Consider the following 21,681-nt stretch of genomic DNA (forward strand, 5'->3'; position numbering starts at 1 on the left):
ATCGATTGGTAGAAGTAGGCAGTAGAACTGCTCATATTAACATTCAACATTTCTGTGAAAACTGCTGGCAGTATCTGTAATCTGCCAATCTCATTGGCTAAAGCAAGAAGACCAATCTAGCAACCAATACAAAAGCACATTTTCTCGCATGCCCTCTCCATCTTCGTTTAACTCTGCCTTTGTATGTTTCAATACAGATAAATTTAAGTATGGTAAGGTGAGGGTGTAGGGTCCTAGTTAACAGCACAGCTCACCTGTTTAAGTGTTCCGCACCATATCAGTGATATGAAACCCAATATAAATAAAGTGCAATAGAGTACAATGCTATACTACAGAATGTTGGCGCCCACCTTAAATTACACATAAATATTCAGTGAAAAGGAAAACAGCTGATATAATTTGTTGCAAGCACACTTTTTTTTCCAACCTGTAAGCATATCTTTCATAGTGAGCAAAGGGCTATCTAATGAGGGTAGCTGATTTCTACTCATGTATAATAACTGAAAGCACTTTGGTTGTAAACATGGGCTGGGCTTTGCCATTTACCCGGCGTATTCTTCTGCTCTCAGTGGTGTGATCCTCAGCTGGAACAAATTCAACAAGTGTTCAGCTGAAATGTGCCAAAATGCAACGCGCCAATCTGATAGTGGGCTGGCATTTAGATAGGTGCTTATCAGTGTGCCGAAGCGAACTCACTGAACTCAATTTACAGGGCAGGTGTCCAGCCAAGGAGAGCCCAGACTTTGGCAGAGATTCTAGACACCTCCCTGAAAGCTCCCGATGTCCCATGCTTATCAGTTTATGTTGTGGGTGTTTATGTGGCATCCAAGCCCTGGGTATCCCAACCGTAAATGACGGAGACAACGGCGTGGAGACACATACACAAACAGGGCACTGAGAGTGATGCAGTATGAGTCACCAGCATACCCACTGTATGTCTCTTTACATGACCTATGCAGCATTTCACATAGCATTGTGAAATAAGATGTGTGTGAATATATTTGTGTTACAGACTGGAATCTAAGTGTCCTCTAGAACATTCCGTGATTTTAAGGACAAGCAAAATACAGTGGAATTAATCACGCTGACCTAATTTGGGAAGAGTAGGTGAAATCAACGTACTCCTGTTAACGAGGCACTAGTAGGGTAATGTCGCCTAATCACTACAGCGGAGAGCGTAATGAAAGCCATCCCACTACACACCCGATTTTCTCCGGAAGACAGAAATTCTTACTTGCAACCACCCAGCAAACAATAGAAAGTCCTCCTACAAAGCAAAACAATACAGAGGTTTTTCCAGTTTTCCGAAAAGTTGTTGACGATTAGGAAAACACTATTCCTAATGTATGAAACTTTTCTACTTTTAATTAGCAAATCCAAGTTTGTCACAAATCGATCTCCCTCATGAATATTAATGAGGTGGGTTGCAGTGAAATGTTATGCCCAGAAGGAACAGCCCATTTACGTTGCCTGGGGTTGCCACAGAAATATGGGAAGATCTGGGGCAAGTGCAAGTGGTGCGAATATTATAGCTTTGGCTTCCACTGTTGATTTATCTTTGCACATGTCAGCTGGAATGGCCTGTTACTTGTCTTGTTTTACTGTGTTCGTTGCTTTACAAACAATAAAATCTGAGTGTAAAAAAAAAATCAAAGCTAAACGTTTCATTTTTGTTTTTGAAACTCATCCAAATGTCCTTTAAGGAAAATGGGCTGCATTGAAAAAAAATGCTTTATTTAAAAGCAATCACAAGCTTGGTGATTTGATGACCTCAGCAGGCAACCATCCTTGCAATGGATATTATTTCTAATAGGTCGCAAATTGTGATCTACTCCATGAATATTCATGAGGTAGGTCGATTTTCGACTTAGGAATCTCTAATAAAAAGTTCTAAGCTTTCTTACATTAGAAATTGCGATTTCCTAATTGCGATTCAGAAAGAATCTCAATTTAGAAATCACAGTTCTTAAGTTTTGCAAATCTGGCCTCAAATGCAGTGATTATTTTCATATCTATTCTTGCACATGGGTTCTAAGACATGGAAGACATCAACAGACAGTTGCTCAGAGTTAGTGTTTGTCCAGTGGTAAAGTCCCTGTCTAAAGGCTTAACCTGTTCCCCTTTCCTCCGTATAGTTAGTTTTTTTTAAGAGTGACTCTTCCCATTTTCTCTGTATTTTGGGGAAGAGCGGCATGAAGAACAGCACGGCCACAATGTGAATGTGTGTCTTTTGATAGCTTCTGTGACAGCTTCCTGTTAGTGTTTTTTTTTTTATTTGCACCGTGTGTCCTTCAATACAACAGCTTCTTTTTTTATGTGAGAACGTCTCCTTTCTGCTCCGCTTCTACCGTTCTAGTCCTGTGGTGCAGGTGAGAAAATGACCAGGAGAGAGGAGAAAGCATAAAAAGATCCACATGAATACAGGTGCCTTGCAAGTTATTTCCTTCTCAGTGATATTCCCTGATCATAATATCAGTTTGTCTTAGTCAAACTTCATACTCGAATTTTGACACAACTTCAGAAATATGCGAAAAGATACATCACACTGACTATTTATTACTTAGACGCAGATGGTTTATGCAATAGGTCCAATGACTCCAGTCACAGCTGGCACCACTAGAGAGTGGTGAGGTAGGCAAATGGGTGGAGGACACATTAAATACAGAAAACAAAACTCACTTATCTGCGCGAACGTCAACCGCGCTTTGGTTCTGTTTTCGTCTTCTGCAGCGAGAGACCCTCCTCAACTCTCCTAACCAATCCTGGTGCTGCTCTCATGCTGCATGAGAGCAGTGCCAGGATTGGAGGGAGCAGCCTCTCTCGCTGCTCTCAAGGACACTGGAGCCTTGTACTTGCTCTAACCCAGCTGTCTTAAAACAGCTGGGTTAGAGCTTTCAATGTGCGCATGTGCGGCTAGCCGTCGTAAGACAGCCTGCCCAAGGAAGATGCGCACTTTTGAAAAGTGCAGAGGCAGCCAACCCTCCTTCCTGCTGCTACCATGCAACAAGCCCCACCCCGTCCTGACACTCAGTTCGGGATGGGGAGGATGAAAAATCTAATTGAAATAAATTAACTTTATTACCATTTTAGTGTTCATATCTGGGGGTTTTCTGGGGCATTTTGATTAGTGAGGCGATGCTCCTCCTCTCAAAAGGAGGAGCCGCTCCAAAATTGATGCTGAAATTCTACACAGAGCACCAAGGATAAGGCAGAAAGAAGAAACATCTCTGCCTTCAGAGATACCCTCTGAAAAGTTGGGGTTTCGTTTTTTTATCTATTTTAAAGTGGGAACAACAGTAAAGTCAGAAATCCTGTGCATTTTATCATGTAGTACTAAAAAGGCCATCTCCATAGGGAAGGATTTCAATAAACACTGCTGATGAAGTGGAACCTATACTCTCAAGATGATATATCATAGGCTCAAATCCTATATAATACTTTGGGATTGATTAAACAAAGGCTCCGCTTCAGACACAGCATGCAGTAGACAGAGCTACTCAGCTACAAACCTTCACAGTGGTAATTGAATAATTCCCACTCGTTAATCCTCAAACGCCACTGTCATTGACACCAGTAATGCATCTCATACAAGTTCAGACTTCGGGTATTTTCTGCACTGAGGGTGACTGGACTAGCACTCCGGTACATGCCAAAGTCATTCCTAAGTTTAGAGACCATGGAAACCCAGGGATTTACTTAGTTGGTTTTGTCGTCTGAATATTTTTTGTTGAATAAAGTTCTGATGTCTCGATCAGCTGCAAGTTGCAAGTAGATTTTAAAAGTAGCAGGGCTCTGTTTTTTCGAGAGACCTTGTGGGTTATTTTGAATTTTGGATTCCACTGGAAGCAAATGAGTGGCTTTCAAGACTTTAAGGAAAACAGGCTGCATTAAAAAAAAAAAGCAAAGATTGCTTTATTAAAAAGCAATCGCAGACATAGTGCTCTGGTGAGCCCAGCATGCCACCATCCTCGTGATCACTGCAATTCCTAATGGATCGCAAACTACGACCTTCCCTATTAACATTCATAAGGTAGAACGGTTTGCGAACCCATTACGAATCACTGTTTAGGAATTGCTATTTCCTAATTGCGATTCTGTCAGAATTGCAATTAAGAAATCACAATCCCTAAATTCTGTACATATAGCCCTTAGACTCCAATGCCCTAATCACTACAACCTAAACCCCTCAATCTCGCCTATTCCACTGGCAATAAATAGTGTGCCCCTCTTCCCATACTTTTCTGCCTCTTTGCAGCCAGAGATTTTGGAGACTGTGACCACAATTCACGATTTTTCCAAAGAACTCCATTTTCAATTATTATTTTTACACAACCTGTTCTTGCCTTCAGCATTCAGTGCCTGAGGCAGTTGTCCTCAGCCTTCACCTCAGCTTGCCAAAGGATAAGCTTTTCTGATACCATCTCCCCTGCTCCTCTTTGCTTCCATCTACTCCCTTCAAACTTTTGAGTGCTGAATTGCATGCCCTAACTCACATTATGTTCCCAAGACTCTTGTACGCTGATAAGTATCCTTAAATTCTGTATTTGTACTCTCAGTTCTCACCTTTCTTTCTTGTGCTCTTTCTAGGGAAAGAGTTCTCTGAGTCGGAGGCGCTTATCCTCACTTTCTCTCTAAACAACTTCCCGCGCTCTGACCCACGTTTCGAGTATGTCATGTTGTGGGAGGAGCGATTCCTGGAGATTCTCAAGGAATACCAGAACAAAAAGGACAGCAAGCTGATCTTCGCATACATGGCTGAGGTGAGATGGGGTGGAGAGGGGACGGGTGGTAAAGGTAGAACAGGTCAGCAGAAGAAAGGGCCATGGAAGTACCAAGGGAAGTCCTTGGACTAAACATGCAAGGAGCAAACGGCATGGAAGGGGTGTTGCACAGGATAGCATGATTGGAGTGTGACTTACACCATATTTTTAGAGGCAATCGCTTGGGTGTTATGAGTCAACTATCTTCACTTCCTCATGTCCTTACTTCCACACCTTTACTTAGTCTTACCTTTACTTCATTTATTTTTTAATAGCATTGAAATTACTTCTCCATCAGCTCCCTTCACTTCATATGAGCCGAATTTAGACTCCAACATGATCCTAAACTTTACCATAATCCTGTTTCCATAACCTTGTTTTTTTAGTTTATTTATTTTAATTAGTACTAATGTGAACACATTTGCCTAGCCCTAAACTGAATTAAAATTAGATATCCTATTGTTTAATTAACTAAAATTGTATATTATCTTCTTCTATCATGAAACCTAACCTCAACACTAAATAAAATTGCATGAGTAGAAATTATTTGAACTATAATAAATTACTACAAACTACAGCACTAACCACATTTCTTTTATTGTACTTAATAGAATAAAACGGCGACATTATCTAATCACAATACTAGCATACACCCTACAATTAAATCAATTTAAATCAAAGTAACTTTTATTGTATGAAATAAATTATTGCCCTAAGCTTAAATTATTATTATATTAAAAATGATAACAACTTATTCTAACCCCAATGCAAATGCTAACACTAACATTATACTATATCACATTTATTTTAAATATCATTTTCCAAAATTATTTTAACCATATCATTAATGTTATTCTAATAGGAAATATTTATCAACTTCACTTAAGATATTTTTCAATAAATTACAGTGCTGCTTACCCTGAATTTAACAAAAGTGTAGTATACATAATTTCCAAATAATTGTTCCTTTTTTTAATAGTAATGCTTAATGATACTAATAAGTAATTTTTTAGATGTTCTGGGCGAAGCGACGACGTATCTGAGTAAACATAGACACATTTATGTTTCTGTCAAAAGATCTCGGAAGGGGACCAGACATGTGGCTGGAAACCTGTTAGTGTTACAGGCCTGTCACGAATTCTCGCTTTTTACAGTGAGGGTGTTTATGTTTTTGTGACAGATAAATGAATAGAAATACACCTCTGCTTACCCTTTTCTATCCTGCAGCGCTCCCTGGAGGACGAGCTCAGCCGTACCACAGTGGAAGACATCCCCATCTTCACCATCAGCTATGCCGTCATCTTTCTCTATATCGCTCTGGCTCTGGGCGAGTACACCCGCTGCAGTCGTGTGCTGGTGAGCAGGGCTTTAACTCGGATGAAAGAACTGGGGGGGAAGGGGGGTCTGTCAAAGGGGCGTGGCCGATGTATGTAGGGGCGTGGCTTAAAACACCTAGGCTAAAAATGTATGCTTAGCATAGAGTGCCACCCCACTGGTAATTTGCTGTTTCTGTCATTTCATCCAGATAAATAATACAACAAGTGACATTACTCTTACTCCTACAACAAGCCAGGACTATGGGCTTTGCCAATGGTTGTTAGTTGATTAAGAGAAATAAGCAACAACTATGGCTTCGTTGTATAGATCATTGAAAATGTTTCAGTTTTGAAATGATGAGGCTGTGAAAGAACTATAACGAGTCTATTTTAAATTACCTCAAAGGCAGTGAAGGGTGGCACTACTGCAGAGTTAAGATTGTTTCTTTCATCCTGAGGGTGAGGGCAAAAATGGAGAGCCCGAAAGGGACCCGTCTCAGCACCTGCTTTTTAGAACTGCAGGTGCTGAGTGCTGGCAAGACCCGGCCCACTTAAAGCCCTGATGGTGAGTGATGCTGGAGAGGGGTGTTGTGGGGCATTCTGGGAGCCACAGCAGCAGTACACCACCTGGGAGCCATGGCAGAGGTTCAAGAGTGTCTGGAGTCCGAGTGTACCCATAGCCACAATGAGGGTTGTTGAGTGTTTACTTATAGGTATAGGATTGCAGGTGCCTACAGGGTGTCAAAGAGGACTAGTGAAATTCAGGGTACAAAGAAACTTATCTCGTGGCTATGAAGGGGGCAAAGGGTAGAGGGTGCAGATAACAGGTCCAAACTTCAGGCTGCAAGGAATTATCTAGTTATTCATAGGTGACTCTTGGCTGACCCTTGGTTGTCTACAATCAACAAGCATTAGAAATGCAATAGGTCTCGAATTTATTTGAGTTAGAGCTAATGGCATTGTAAATGGCAATGTCTTTTAGCCATGTGTTATGGAGTGTATGCATGTGGTGTGTAGTGGAATTATGTGGGTTGGATTGGAATTGTAGCAATGGTGGCATGCTGCGCTTTGGATGAATATGTTTAAAAGTAAAGTGCACCATACTGCGATTGCTACAATAGTTAATTGTGGATGCGTTAACAATTGATGTGTGCACTGATGGCTGGTGGTGTATGTGCCTGTAGAAATTGTGCACTGATGGCAGGTGGTGTGTGTCCTTGGTGGAAGCGTGCACTGCCTGCTGGAGGTGTGTGTGCCTGGTGGAAGCATGCACTGATGGCTGGTGGTGTGTGTGCCTGGTAAAAAAATGCACAGACGGCTGGAGGTGTGTGTGCCTGGTGGAAGCCTGCACTGACGGCTGATGGTGTTTGTGCCCGGTGAAAGCATGCACTGACGGCTGGTGGTGTTTGTGCCCGGTAATAGTGTGCAGTGACGGCTGGTGGTGTGTGTGTGTGGTTGCGTGTGTGGTTGCATGTGTGGTGGTGAGTGTGTGGTGTGGTGTGGTGGTGTGTGTGTGGTGGTGAGAGTGGTGTGTGTGTGTGTGTGTGTGTGGTCTTGTGTGTGTGGTCTTATGTGTGTGGCCTTATGTGTGTGGCCTTATGTGTGTGGTCTTATGTGTGTGGTCTTATGTGTGTGGTCTTATATGTGTGTTTTTATGTGTGTGGTCTTATGTGTGTGGTCTTATGTGTTTGGTCTTATGTGTGGTGGACTTAGTTTGAATGTTTGTACCGTGCGCACTCACTCTCACTCTGCAGTCATTCTGCCCTCACTCTGCACTCACTCTCACTCTGCACTCACTCTCACTCTGCACTCACGCTCACTCTGCACTCACGCTCACTCTGCACTCACTCTGCACTCACACTCTGCACTCACACTCACTCTGCACTCACACTGCATTCACACTCACTCTGCACTCACTCTGCACTCACACTGCAGTCACACTGCAGTCACTCACTCTGCACTCACTCTGCACTCACTCTGCACTCACTCTGCACTCACACTCACTCTGCACTCACTCTGCACTTACACTGCACTCACTCTCACACTGCACTCACACTCACTCTGCACTCACACTCACTCTTGCACTCAGTCTGCACTCAATGTCACTCTGCACTCACTGTCACTGTCACTCTGCACTCATTGTCACTCTGTCACTCACTCTGCACTCACTCTGCACTCACTGTCACTCTCGCACTCACTCTGCACTCACTCTGCACTCACTGTCACACTGCACTCACACTGCACTCACTCTCACACTCACTCTGTACTCACACTCACTCTGCACTCAGACTCACTCTGCACTCACTCTGCACTCACTGTCACTCTTGCACTCACTCTGCACTCACTGTCACTCTCGTACTCACAGTCACTCTTGCACTCACTCTGCACTCTCGCACTCTGCACTCACTGTCACTCTCACTCTGCACTCACTGTCACTCTGGCACTCACTCTGCACTCACTGTCACTCTCGCACTCACTCTGCACTCTCGCACTCACTCTGCACTCACACTCACTGCACTCACTCTGCACTCACTGTCACTCTTGCACTCACTCTGCACTCACTGTCACTCTTGCACTCACAGTCACTCTTGCACTCACTCTGCACTCTCGCACTCTGCACTCACTGTCACTCTCACTCTGCACTCACTGTCACTCTCGCACTCACTCTGCACTCACTGTCACTCTCGCACTCACTCTGCACTCACTGTCGTTCTCGCACTCACTCTGCACTCACTGTCACTCTTGCACTCACTCTGCACTCACTGTCACTCTCACTGCACTCACTGTCACTCTGCACTCACTCTGCACTCTCGCACTCTGCACTCACTGTCACTCTCACTCTGCACTCACTGTCACTCTCGCACTCACTTTGCACTCACTGTCACTCGGCACTCACTCTGCAGTCACTGTCACTGTCACTCTCACTCTGCACTCACTGTCACTCTCGCACTCACTCTGCACTCACTGTCCCTCTGGCACTCACTCTGCACTCTTGCACTCACTCTGCACTCACTGTCGCTCTCACACTCACTCTTGCACTCACTGTGCACTCACTGTCACTCTTGCACTCACTCTGCACTTACTGTCACTCTTGCACTCACTCTGCACTCACTGTCACTCTCACACTCACTCTGCACTCACTGTCGCTCTCGCACTCACGCTGCACTCACTGTCACTCTGCACTCACTCTGCACTCTCACACTCTGCACTCACTGTCACTCTCACTCTGCACTCACTGTCACTCTCGCACTCACTCTGCACTCACTGTCACCCTGCACTCACTCTGCACTCTCGCACTCTGCACTCTGCACTCACTGTCACTGTCACTCTCACTCTGCACTCACTGTCACTCTCGCACTTACTCTGCACTCACTGTCACTCTCGCACTCACTCTGCACTCTCGCACTCACTCTGCACTCACTGTCGCTCTCACACTTACTCTGCACTCACTGTCACTCTTGCACTCACTCTGCACTCACTGTCACTCTCGCACTCACTCTGCACTCACTGTCACTCTACACTCACTCTGCACTCTCACACTCTGCACTCACTGTCACTCTCACTCTGCACTCACTGTCAATCTTGCACTCACTATCACTCTCGCACTCACTCTGCACTCAGTCACTCTCGCACTCCTTCTGCACTCACTGTCACTCTCGCACTCACTCTGCACTCACTGTCAGTCTTGCACTCACTCTGCACTCACTCTGCACTCACACTCACTCTGCACTCACTGTCACTCTGAACTCACTCTGCACTCACACTCACTCTGCACTCACTGTCACTCTGCACTCACTCTGCACTCACTGTCACTCTCACTCTGCACTCACTGTCACTCTCACACTCACTGTCACTCTCGCACTCACTCTGCACTCACTGTCACTTTCGCACTCACTCTGCACTCACTGTCGCTCTCGCACTCACTCTGCACTCACTGTCACTCTCGCACTCACTTTGCACTCACTGTCACTCTTGCACTCATTCTGCACTCACTCTGCACTCTCGCATTCACTCTGCACTCACTGTCGCTCTCGCACTCACTCTGCACTCACTGTCACTCTCATGCGCACGGACATAATTAATGTCCGTATCACTTCATATAGCACACTTGTTGTGCATTCATGCGCGACTCCGTCAGCCTCATCGCTACAGGTAAGTGACAACGCTGAGGTATTCATATCACTCATGGCATGGATAGACTGCGACTACAATAGTTTACTGGCCATCTGTCTTTCAACAAGTTCCCCTATCTGTGCTCCACTGTGAGCTCCAAACAATTAAGTACTGCTTGTGAAAATATCCCCTCCAGCAGCGCCCCCCTCTGCTCCTTGCCACCGCCCCCGAAGGTTGAGCTCACCAGCTCGGCTGCAAAGCCCCCGTTCCTCTCCATGATCCCTGGAACTACCAGGCTAGGCATGAAAAGAACTGAGAGTGCTGCACGCGATGGCGAAATCGTGTTCGCAGAGAAGACGCGCTGACAGGGAGAGCTCCGTGAAATGGATAAAAAAAAAAAAGAAACTCGAGAGTGGTGCACGAGCGCCCAGCATATGTCTTCAATTATCTCCACCGTGACGGCCGAGATAATTGAAGATATATGGCCTTCTGGTGCGCGTAACAGACACCAATAGGCCATAGGCGGAGCTACGCTACCGCCTATGGCCTATTACGTGTTCTGTTTCTAAAGCACATGCACGCAAAGGCCAATAGTAATGCACCTAGCAAAAAAAAAAAAGCACAAAAAAGCACGAGCAGCGTGGAATTCGTAGGTACGTTTTCGGAAGCCCTGAGAACAGGACTCTGGGCCACGCCCACTGCTGATGCAGTGGGACGCTAGGCCCGAGACCTAAAAAATACACTGAGGTCCATGCTCAGACACAGCCCCCAAAAGGGATACATTTGATTTTCCAGACAGCCTGCCAGAGCCAGGTGGGTCTGGGCTTGTGGGGAGGAGTCTTTGTTGCCACACTGGTATGCTTAAGGTTTCTCTCTCTTTGTATCCCTCTCTTGCAGATTGAGTCGAAGATCACACTAGGCCTTGGCGGAATCCTGGTGGTGCTGGGAGCAGTGCTCTCATCTATGGGCTTTTACTCGTACCTGGGCATCCCCTCTTCGCTCATCATCGTGGAAGTCGTCCCTTTCCTGGTGCTGGCAGTGGGGGCCGACAATATCTTTATCTTCGTCCTGGAATATCAGGTGAGGCCCTGGGAGTGTTGGCCAGCAGGCGTGGAGGCCAATGGAAGACGTCAGCTAGGGAGCCTCAAAGGACTGCCAGAGAGCCTAGATGGGATAAGCAAAAGAAGAGACATTCTAATTGGGGAGGAGAACTAAAATAGACAATATTGCCTGGGGTGGGGTAAAAAGACTGAAGATGGAAGTTCTGGAGGAGGTCAACTACTGTTACAAAGCACAGCGGTTGCTCGCGTAGGGAGTAAATTACTTCAATACATAAAATAAACTTTCTCCTGCGGAAGCTGGGAAGACATCAGCAATACTCTCACTCCTGATGAGATGCTCCCTATTGTGACCTCACCCCATGTAGAGAGGAGTCATTGCATATGGTCAAGGTGTAGTCTAATTGTGCTTTCTGTGCCCTGCAGAGACACGAGAGGAATCCTGGGGAGCGGCGAGAGGAGCACATCGGCAGAGTGCTGGGCATCGTGGCTCCCAGCATGCTCCTGTGCAGCGCCTCAGAGTCAATCTGCTTCTTTTTGGGTACGCTCCTATGCTGTTCCTCCCTACCTCAGTTATTATTGCAGATCCTTGTTTAGGACCTAAGGCCAACACAATCCACACGTATACAGTGGTTTCCGAGTTGTAAATATCCACATTTGTGTATTTAGATGTTCTTTATGTCCTGAGATGTGGCATCCACAATTTGCCTCTGTAGCGGGCATCCACAATTTACCTCTGTAGGGGGCATCCACAATTTACCTCTGTAGGGGGCATCCACAATTCGCCTCTGTAGGGGGCATCCACCATTCGTCTATGTAGGGGGCATTCTCCATTCGCCTATGTAGGGGGCATCCACAATTCGCCTCTGTAGGGGGCATCCACCATTCGTCTATGTAGGGGGCATTCTCCATTCGCCTATGTAGGGGGCATCCACAATTCGCCTCTGTAGGGGGCATCCACAATTTGCCTCTGTAGTGCGATTGATAATTTCTGTATTTGATAATGGGGACTAACAGGTATTCCAACCTCTGGATAATTTGCACAATGTGATCGTACAGAGAAGGGGCATAGACTAGGCAAGAGAAGGGGAATAGCAAGCATAACTTTGGATGCCCTGCTCCTCCTAAACAGCCCCAAGCTTCCACCCGCTGTTGCGGCCTCCCCAGCCTTGGAGTATGCACAAGAACACGCCACACATGGAATTCATAACCAACGTCTTTATTCATCAGCGTACAACATTTAACCCGAAACTTCTCATCATCTCATAACTGTTAATAGCCGCACCGTAACGCATTACAAATGATTACGTAATTCTTTCATTAAGTCCGCACTGGCCCGCCGGGTCCTGGTGCTCACAGTCCTAAGACGCTACACCCGCCATCCCAACATTAACTCATCTGGAGCCACTTTCCAAGACCTGGGGCTAATTTAAATGGAGCACGCTTTGCAAACCATTTATATCTTTACCAGAAACCTATTCTATGAAAGGTTTTTCACCTTACCATGTAAGTGTGCTTCTTCACTGGTGTCACATGGAAGAACTGTGTGAGTTGGCAGGCATGTGCCAACCTTAGGTGCTTCCAAATCTGCATTTCTGGGTTCAGGCTCACTGACTGTAGAAGAAAACAAAAGAGTGCATAGGGAAATGCCACCCAGTGACATCGCTAGGGTGTCCTCTCACAATTATCAAGGGTCATGATAGTGGAAGGGGGTCAGTGTCGAGATTTCTTGCTCCACCTTTAACCATAAAACTCTACAGGGACTTCTACAGCCATGGGGCAGAACTACCCATAAAGGGAGGGTTATTCTGAGGCTGAGATCTAAGCATAAGCAGGTCATAGTGAGTGTATTAGAGAGGATAGAAAGGTCCTCCATAGTTGTGCTTGAAATGGTCAGTCCATATGAAATAATGTTTTGTTTTTACTAATGCATTTTGAACCTCTTGAAAATTTGCAACATGCTTGGCAGACCCTTTTGGGGCAATTTGGGATTGGCAAAGTGGGAGAAACACTGTAAACTAGTGATTCTTCCACTGCACTAAACCTAGAGTTCTCCTGCATCATAGAGATAACAAGCATTTGCAATGCAATAGGTCACGAATTTGCGAGAGTTAGAGCTGTCAGCGTTGTAAATGGAAATGTCTTTTACCCATGTATTTGTTTTGAGTGTTGTGGCTGGATGTGGTGAACTGTAATTGTAATTGCATTTATATATAGCGCTAACAAGATGAGCCTGCAGTGTGCTTAGAAAAGAAGGAAGCAGGATGTGTTTGTTATTTAAAAGGGTGGAAGTGACACAGGCCAGACAGAAAAAAACAGTCTGAAAACTAAAATCAATTACAACAGCTTTAAAATAAAACCACTTAGTACCAGATTGGGTAATTTGACAGAACTTTGGGTCAGTATACACAGAAACAGCATACATCCAAAAAAGACCTTCTGAAGAGTGTTCCTAAAACAGCAGGTGGGGGGGCGGGGGGCTGAGAGCATACCACGGTAGTAAAAGCAGGGGTACCGAAGACACTAGAAAAAGAAAAACACGATCTCGGTCTTTAAAGGAGCAGCACTCCCGCCATGTGTTTGTGCATGATGCACTTTGCTGCTGGCAGGCAATCGAACATTATGCAGAGCAATTGTGGATTATGAGCCAAGTTATAGTGCCAAAGAGTAAACAGTGAACCTGATAAGCAACCATCCAGATTACTAACAGGAGTCTGAAACAGTAGTGGAACTACAATACCCAACGTGCACCACAAAGAAGACGTGTAGCAATGATAGCACATACTGTTAACGCCAAACAAAAGAAATGCAAAGTAAAAAAAATCCTGCCAGAAGTCAGCAACGCTATGCCTGTTCATAAAATGACAAACCTTAAAAACAAAAGGAGATAGGTTAGGGTTTGGTATCTGATACCTAAAAACGAGTGGGCAAGCAGCCCATCTGACACACATGAAGTAAAGTGAAGTAAAATAAGAGTACCTGGAGAACAGACTGTTTGTATGTGGCTGGGTGCACCCAGGAACCACTTGTAGAGAAGTCTGATAACATTGAGAAATGCGGCTACCAGAGCGGCAGGCAATAATCCATTTGGACTGGCAAGTGGACAGACTAGGAAATCTTGGTCAGACCCAGAGCGCTCTGTGAATACCCAACATTTAAGTGTGAATCAAGTTATTAGGCAAAGTAATAACAGAGCCCGTGAACCACAAGCATGACTGCATGCAACAGGGTATCAACGACAAATGCATGAACTCTGTATTAACATTATGGTGAATGCAATTGCGGCACGCCATGGCCAGCAGCTGCAACGCTGGTGGTGCTATGAGGCAGCAGCGGCTGTCCCAGAGTAGCGCAGGAAGTGGCAAAGCGTAGTTCCCGGGTAGAGAGTGCTGGAGCAGGGCCAACAAGTGCACACTGAATGAGAGCGCTGCGTTTTATGACGCGTTGTTAGACGGACCGGGAGGGTCGGCCGAGGATAAGGGGAGAGGTCTCCGGGGAGAGCCGTCTCCAGCGATCGTACAGACAAGTAACTTCCCCCCCACAGACGGACACCACACACGAATAAGGTTCAACGATACTTTATAAGCAATTCTTCAAGTACGGTAAAATGATACAAGGAGGTCTGGACTCAGGGGTCCCCTCGATTCTAGTCTCTCGATTGGGAAAAGGGTAGCGGGACAGTCTTGTTACCAATTGAATAGATGAAATAGCTCTCAATCCTCGAGCTCGGCGTTCTAGATGATCGGGCCGCGGCGGAGCCAGCAGGTCCCGAGATGGTTGAAGGTAGCGACGGTCCGCGGCAGAGCCAGCAGGTCCCGATGAAGGTGGTAGTTACAAACGGTCCGCGGCCACGCCAGCAGGTCCCGACGACGATGAAGGTTTAGGAAGGTTGCGGCAGCGCCAGCAGGCAGGACGATAGTTCGCAGGGCAGAGCTACGGCAGCGCCAGTAGTCCGTCAAGGATGAGTTCTTCTCTGTGTCTCTCGACTCCAGGATACAACTGCCTTCCTGCTCTGGAGCTACCCCAGTTATAGGTCTGGCGCCCTTTGATGTCCGGACCCTCGCACTTGGAGGTCGGGAGGTCCGGGATGAGGGAGTCCAGACACCCAGCAGGGGGGTGGAGCCAGCGCCCGAGGAGGCTGGGGGCGATCGACACCTCTTTCTCCCATTGACCTGCCAAGTAGTCCGCTCACCTCCTGGGTGGATGGTGGTGCCGGGATGTCGGGGGCCTGGCCAGGCCCAGGGTTAGGGTCGATCGGAGGCCACGCGACCTCGTGGTGCAGTGTCCAAGATGGCGCCCAGGTCGGGCGCGAGGGCCGGTATGGGATCGGGCCCACGAGGTTGAGATGTTCAGAGGCAGGGGTCCCAGAGGGGACGGAAAACGTGGAGTGGTGGTGTGTAACACTTGAGGAGCCGGGCTCGGGCCCGGTCGTGCAGGGGGGGAGCGGCCCTTCCATGTGGCCTGTCCAACATGCGTCCCCCCCAGCTGAAGGCGGGGAGAGTCACCCATCCTCTTGGGGACTCTCTTCGTCGAGGCGGAAAAAGCGTGACAGGCCATCCGCGTTGGCGTGTTCTTGCCCAGGTCGATGTTCCACAGTGAAGTCCATCCCCTGTAGGGAGATAGACCAACGTAGTAGTTTCGGGTTTTCCCCCCGCATCTGCATCAGCCACTGCAGGGGTCGATGATCGGTCTGTACCCGGAAGTGTGTGCCGAAAAGATAGGGCCGGAGCTTTTTGAGGGCCCATACCACGGCGAAGGCCTCCCTCTCGATGGTGCTCCAGCGTTGTTCTCGGGCCAGGAGTTGCCGGCTGATGAAAGCTACTGGCTGGTCAAGGCCTTCGGGATTCACTTGAGACAGGACCGCCCCAATGCCATGGTCGGAGGCATCCGTCTGGACGATGAATTCCCGGCTGTAGTCAGGGGCCTGGAGCACAGGGGCGGAGCACATGGCGGCCTTCAGTTGCTCGAAGGCTGTTTGACAATCTGGGGTCCAGTTGACCTTCTTTGGTTGGTTTTTGGATGTGAGTTCCGTGAGGGGCCCCACTATGCTACCATAGTCTTTCACGAACCGCCGGTAATAGCCTGTGAGTCCCAAAAAGGCGCGTACCTCGGTCTGGGTGATGGGGGGCTGCCAAGACTGGATGGCGGCGATCTTGAGCTGCAGAGGGGCCACCAGACCGCTTCCCACCTGGTGTCCGAGGTAGGTCACGGACCCCTGACCAATTTGGCATTTGCCGGCCTTGATCGTGAGGCCGGCTCGCTGAAGGGCTTGTAGCACCTCTCGGAGGTGGTGGAGGTGGTCGGACCAGTGGTGGCTGTATACAGCGATGTCGTCTAGGTAGGCGGCACTGAATCCTTCAAGTCCTGCCAGGACCTGATTAACTAGCCGCTGAAACGTTGCTGGGGCATTCTTCATGCCGAAGGGCATGACCTTGAAATGATAATGGCCATCAGGAGTGGAAAACGCAGATCGTTCTTGGGCCCGGGGTGTGAGGCCGATCTGCCAGTAGCCCGCCGTCAGGTCGAAGATACTGAGGTAGCGGGCAGCTCCCATGCGGTCGATTAGTTCATCTGCCCGGGGGATGGGATGTGCGTCTGTTCTGGTGACCGCATTCAAGCCCCGGTAGTCGACGCAGAACCGGAGTTCCGGTGTGGTGCCGGGGGCGGCCGCTTTGGGGACCAGTACTACTGGGCTGGCCCAGGGGCTGTCTGAGGGCTCAATGACCCCGAGCGTGAGCATTTTGGCCACCTCCTCTTGGATGCAGGCCCGTACCCGATCTGGTACGCGGTAGGCCCGGTGGCGGATAGGGGGGCTGTCCCCCGTGTCCACGTCGTGTACGCACCAGGAGGTGACCCCTGGGGTGAGGGAGAACAGGCTGGCGAACTGCAGCAGGAGGCCTCGACATTCTTGGCGTTGTTCCAGGCTGAGGGCCTCCGAGAGTCGGACCCCGTCCACGGAGCCGTCTTTCTCCTGAGTCCGTAGGAGGTCAGGGAGGGGTTCGGAGTCCTCCTCGGCTCCATTGTCTGTGGCCATCAGGAGGCTGAGTTCTGAACGCACGAAGTGGGGCTTCAGTCTATTGGCATGGAGAACCCGGAGGGGGTTCCGTGAAGATTCCATGTCGATGAGATAGGTGACAGGGCCCTTGCGCTCGATCACCTTGAAGGGCCCCGTCCATTTATCTTGCAGGGCGCATGGTTCGGTGGGGGACATTACCCATACTTGTTGGCCGGGTTCAAATTCGATGGAGGAGGCATTTTGGTCGTACCACCTTTTCATGTCCTCTTGACTGGCCTCCAAGTTTGCTTTTGCCAACTCCCTGAATCGTCGAGTCTGGTTGCGGAGGGTTAGGAGGTATTTGAAGACATCTGGGGGGTTCTTTAGAGAGGGCATTTCCCAGCCTTCCTTGACTAGGCTGAGCGGCCCTCGCACCGGGTGTCCATACAAGAGTTCAAACGGGCTGAAGCCGAGGGATTTCTGGGGGACTTCTCGGTAGGCGAAGAGAAGGCACGGTAGTAGCACATCCCACTGGCGACGGAGGGGCTCTTCCAACCCCCCAATCATCCCTTTGAGCGTGCGGTTGAATCGCTCAACGAGTCCGTTTCCTTGAGGGTGATAGGGGGTCGTGAATCGGTAGGTGACCCCACACTGTTGCCAGAGGGACTTCATGTATTTTGAAATAAAGTTTGTGCCCCGGTCACTGACGACTTCCCGGGGGAAGCCCACACGGGAGAAGATCCCCATCAGGGCCCGGCCGACTACCGGGGCTGTCACAGTTCGCAGGGGAACAGCCTCAGGGTAGCGGGTGGCGTGGTCCACCAGTACCAGGATGAACCGATGTCCTTGTGCTGTACGGGGGTCGAGGGGCCCCACAATGTCTATCCCCACCCTCTCGAACGGGGTGGTGACCACTGGAAATGGTTGCAGGGGGGCTTTCAGTTTGCGGCCGCTCTTCCCACTGGCTTGGCACGTGGGGCAAGATCGGCAATGCTGGAGTACGTCGTTCCTCATTTTCGGCCAGAAGAAGTGGGTCACCAGGCGGCTGTAGGTTTTATCCTGACCCAGGTGGCCAGCCAGGGGGACATCGTGGGCGAGGTTCAGCAAGAAGTCTCTAAAACGGAGGGGCACTACTAGCACTCGACTGGCCCCTAACTCCGCGATTCTTTGTTCACTGTATAGCAGATCATTGTCCCAATAGACCCAATGTGTTCCGGAAGTATCCCCTGCGCTCTGAGCGAGGGCTTGTTGGCGGAGTCCCTCGAGGGAGGGACAGGTCTTCTGTTCTTGGCGAAACTGCTCTTGGGTGGGCCCCCCCTCTTGTTGCCACTGATCCAGGCCGGAAAGGTCCGGAGGTTGAGCGAGTCCCTCGGGAGCTTGTTCTGGGGGGACGGCACGGTCGGTGTCTTCTACTGGAGCGACCGGGGGAGGAGGTGCCGGCCATTCAGGTTCTTCGGGTTGGGGATTGGCACGGGCGGCCATGGACCGGGTGGTGACGCACGCCCAGTCCGGGATGCCCAACATCCCCAGGTGTTCCCTTCGTTCGACGGCGGCCCACGGAGAGCTTTCAAGGTCATTCCCCAGGAGGCAGTCTACGGGGGCGTCATCTCGGACCGTCACCTTCAACATGCCGGAGACTCCTCCCCATTCGAAGGGGACGCAGGCCATCCGACACAGACTCTCCGAATTATCGGCTGAACGGACAGGGCAGAGAATGTTTGGTAGGATCTGTTCTGGGGTCACCAGGTGACAGCGGACGGCTGTTACACTGGCCCCGGTGTCACGTAGGGCTTCGGCCCGGCGTCCATTGATGCTCACCCATTGGCTGTACTTCCGGGTGTTAGCGGGTAGGGGGACCCGCGGGACCATGTCTTTCCCCCCTAAGCATGCTAGAGCCATGGCGGCTGGCTCCCATTCTTGGTGTTCTTGCTCATATTCTTCCTGCTCCTCGGAGATCTGTTCCTCCCCCAGGGCAGCAGCAGCCACCTGGCGGGGTCTCGGGCTCTGGTTCTGTGGGCAATTTGGGTCGTTTGCGTAGTGGCCGACTCGCTGGCATCGGTGACACGTGACATTGGCTCTATATCCCTGTCGTGCCGGGGTGCTGCCCCGGTTGGCCGGGGGGGTGGTGCTGGTAGTGGGGGCGGCCGGAGCGTTGTCTCTTCCTCGTCCTTGGCCCCCTCCTCCTCCTCGGGGACGGTGCTGACCGTGGTGGTTTCGGTTTTGTTCATAGGACCCATTTCGGCCCACTCTGGTGATTTCCCACCGGTCAGCCTCGGCTGCGAGCTGCCGTGGATCAGTCAATTTGCTGTCGAGGAGGTGCTGCCAGAGCTCGATGAAGCAATTGTTTGATAGATGCTCCCACACCATGAGATTGAAGAGTTGTTCGTAAGTTGTGACATTGCTCCCTTTGATCCAACCCTCGAAGGCTCGGCTGAAATAGTTCACGTAGTCCACCCAAGTTGTACCCGGGATGCGGGTGCAGTCTCGGAACCTCTGACGGTACATCTCGGGTGTGAGTCCATAGCGGGTGAGGAGGGCAGCTTTCATGTGGTGGTAGGAGGTCATCAGATGGTCCGGGAGCTGTAGCAGGGCATCGCGGCCCTCATTGAGGAATCTCCCCCATAGACCGGCTCCCCAGTCGCTTTGATCGATCCGGTGGGCGGTCATAGCGATTTCGTAGGCCTTGAACCATTGCTGGATGTCGTCCTCTCGGAAGTATTCTCGAACGACATCCTTGGGGATGTGTACCTTCTTATCTGTTGCCCCTGGGTTGCGGGGTTGCTCGGGTACCCCTAATTCTTTGTTCTGCTTGCGTAAGTCTATCTCAGCTAATTTGCGCTCGTGTTCATATGCCAGTCTTTTTTCCTCGAGCTCCCTTTGTCTCTGTTTTTCCTCTCTTTCTTCTCGGAGCCGCAGATGTTCTAAGCTCAGTTTCTGTTCGGCCAACTTGAGTTCACCATCCATTTTGAGCTGGGCCATTTCTAGTTCATGTAGTCGTGTTCTTTCTCGTTCCTGGATCTCGTCTTGCGAGAGACCCGTTCTTCGCTCCTCGGGAGCCGTGGTGTCTTTTTCTACTGCTGCGACATTTTTGTCCGGGGGTCTGACGGCCCCGGTTTCTGCCCAGGACTCCAGGGCATGCTTGAAATCGTCTTTGGTACTTAGACCGGTGGTAGCGATACCTAGTTCGATGCAGAATTGTTTTAATTCACGATGGCTGTATTCTTCCAATTTCTCCATCTGAAATTTCTCGGTGGATCCGCTTTCTTTGGTTGTCATCGTGATTTCGTCGTGGGGTGAGCTACTCTCTGTACGATTATGCGGTGATTCGGATCGCGCCGCTGGCCACCAATGTTAGACGGACCGAGAGGGTCGGCCGAGGATAAGGGGAGAGGTCTCCGGGGAGAGCCGTCTCCAGCGATCGTACAGACAAGTAACTTCCCCCCCCACAGACGGACACCACACACGAATAAGGTTCAACGATACTTTATAAGCAATTCTTCAAGTACGATAAAATGATACAAGGAGGTCTGGACTCAGGGGTCCCCTCGATTCTAGTCTCTGGATTGGGAAAAGGGTAGCGGGACAGTCTTGTTACCAATTGAATAGATGAAATAGCTCTCAATCCTCGAGCTCGGCGTTCTAGATGATCGGGCCGCGGCGGAGCCAGCAGGTCCCGAGATGGTTGAAGGTAGCGACGGTCCGCGGCGGAGCCAGCAGGTCCCGATGAAGGTGGTAGTTACAAACGGTCCGCGGCCACGCCAGCAGGTCCCGACGACGATGAAGGTTTAGGAAGGTTGCGGCAGCGCCAGCAGGCAGGACGATAGTTCGCAGGGCAGAGCTACGGCAGCGCCAGTAGTCCGTCAAGGATGAGTTCTTCTCTGCGTCTCTCGACTCCAGGATACAACTGCCTTCCTGCTCTGGAGCTACCCCAGTTATAGGTCTGGCGCCCTTTGATGTCCGGACCCTCGCACTTGGAGGTCGGGAGGTCCGGGATGAGGGAGTCCAGACACCCAGCAGGGGGGTGGAGCCAGCGCCCGAGGAGGCTGGGGGCGATCGGCACCTGGCGGGGGAGAGCCATCGACACCTCTTTCTCCCATTGACCTGCCAAGTAGTCCGCTCACCTCCTGGGTGGATGGTGGTGCCGGGATGTCGGGGGCCTGGCCAGGCCCAGGGTTAGGGTCGATCGGAGGCCACGCGGCCTCGTGGTGCAGTGTCCAAGATGGCGCCCAGGTCGGGCGCGAGGGCCGGTATAGGATCGGGCCCACGAGGTTGAGATGTTCAGAGGCAGGGGTCCCAGAGGGGACGGAAAACGTGGAGTGGTGGTGTGTAACACTTGAGGAGCCGGGCTCGGGCCCGGTCGTGCAGGGGGGGAGCGGCCCTTCCATGTGGCCTGTCCAACACGCGTCATCATGGACTGAGACCCAGACACTGCGCTGGGG

The 21,681-nt window shown here is 49.8% G+C and overlaps 1 protein-coding gene across 2 annotated transcripts in view; it reads left to right on the plus strand.

The window, feature by feature from the left end:
* Positions 1-21,681, plus strand: part of NPC1L1 (NPC1 like intracellular cholesterol transporter 1) — a 166,738-nt gene that overhangs the window by 86,889 nt on the left and 58,168 nt on the right. For both annotated transcript variants that reach the window (XR_015300916.1, XM_086943433.1), the window contains exons 4-7: positions 4,588-4,760; positions 5,988-6,116; positions 11,087-11,269; positions 11,674-11,788. Coding sequence is in view for 1 of the 2 variants with exons in the window: in XM_086943433.1 (XP_086799559.1) it covers positions 4,588-4,760; positions 5,988-6,116; positions 11,087-11,269; positions 11,674-11,788 (600 nt within the window). In the remaining variant the exon portion in view is untranslated. The remainder of the gene's footprint in view (positions 1-4,587; positions 4,761-5,987; positions 6,117-11,086; positions 11,270-11,673; positions 11,789-21,681) is intronic.

The sequence above is a fragment of the Lissotriton vulgaris genome, chromosome 11 (genome assembly GCF_964263255.1).
Source record: "Lissotriton vulgaris chromosome 11, aLisVul1.2, whole genome shotgun sequence".
NCBI classification, from domain to species: domain Eukaryota; kingdom Metazoa; phylum Chordata; class Amphibia; order Caudata; family Salamandridae; genus Lissotriton; species Lissotriton vulgaris.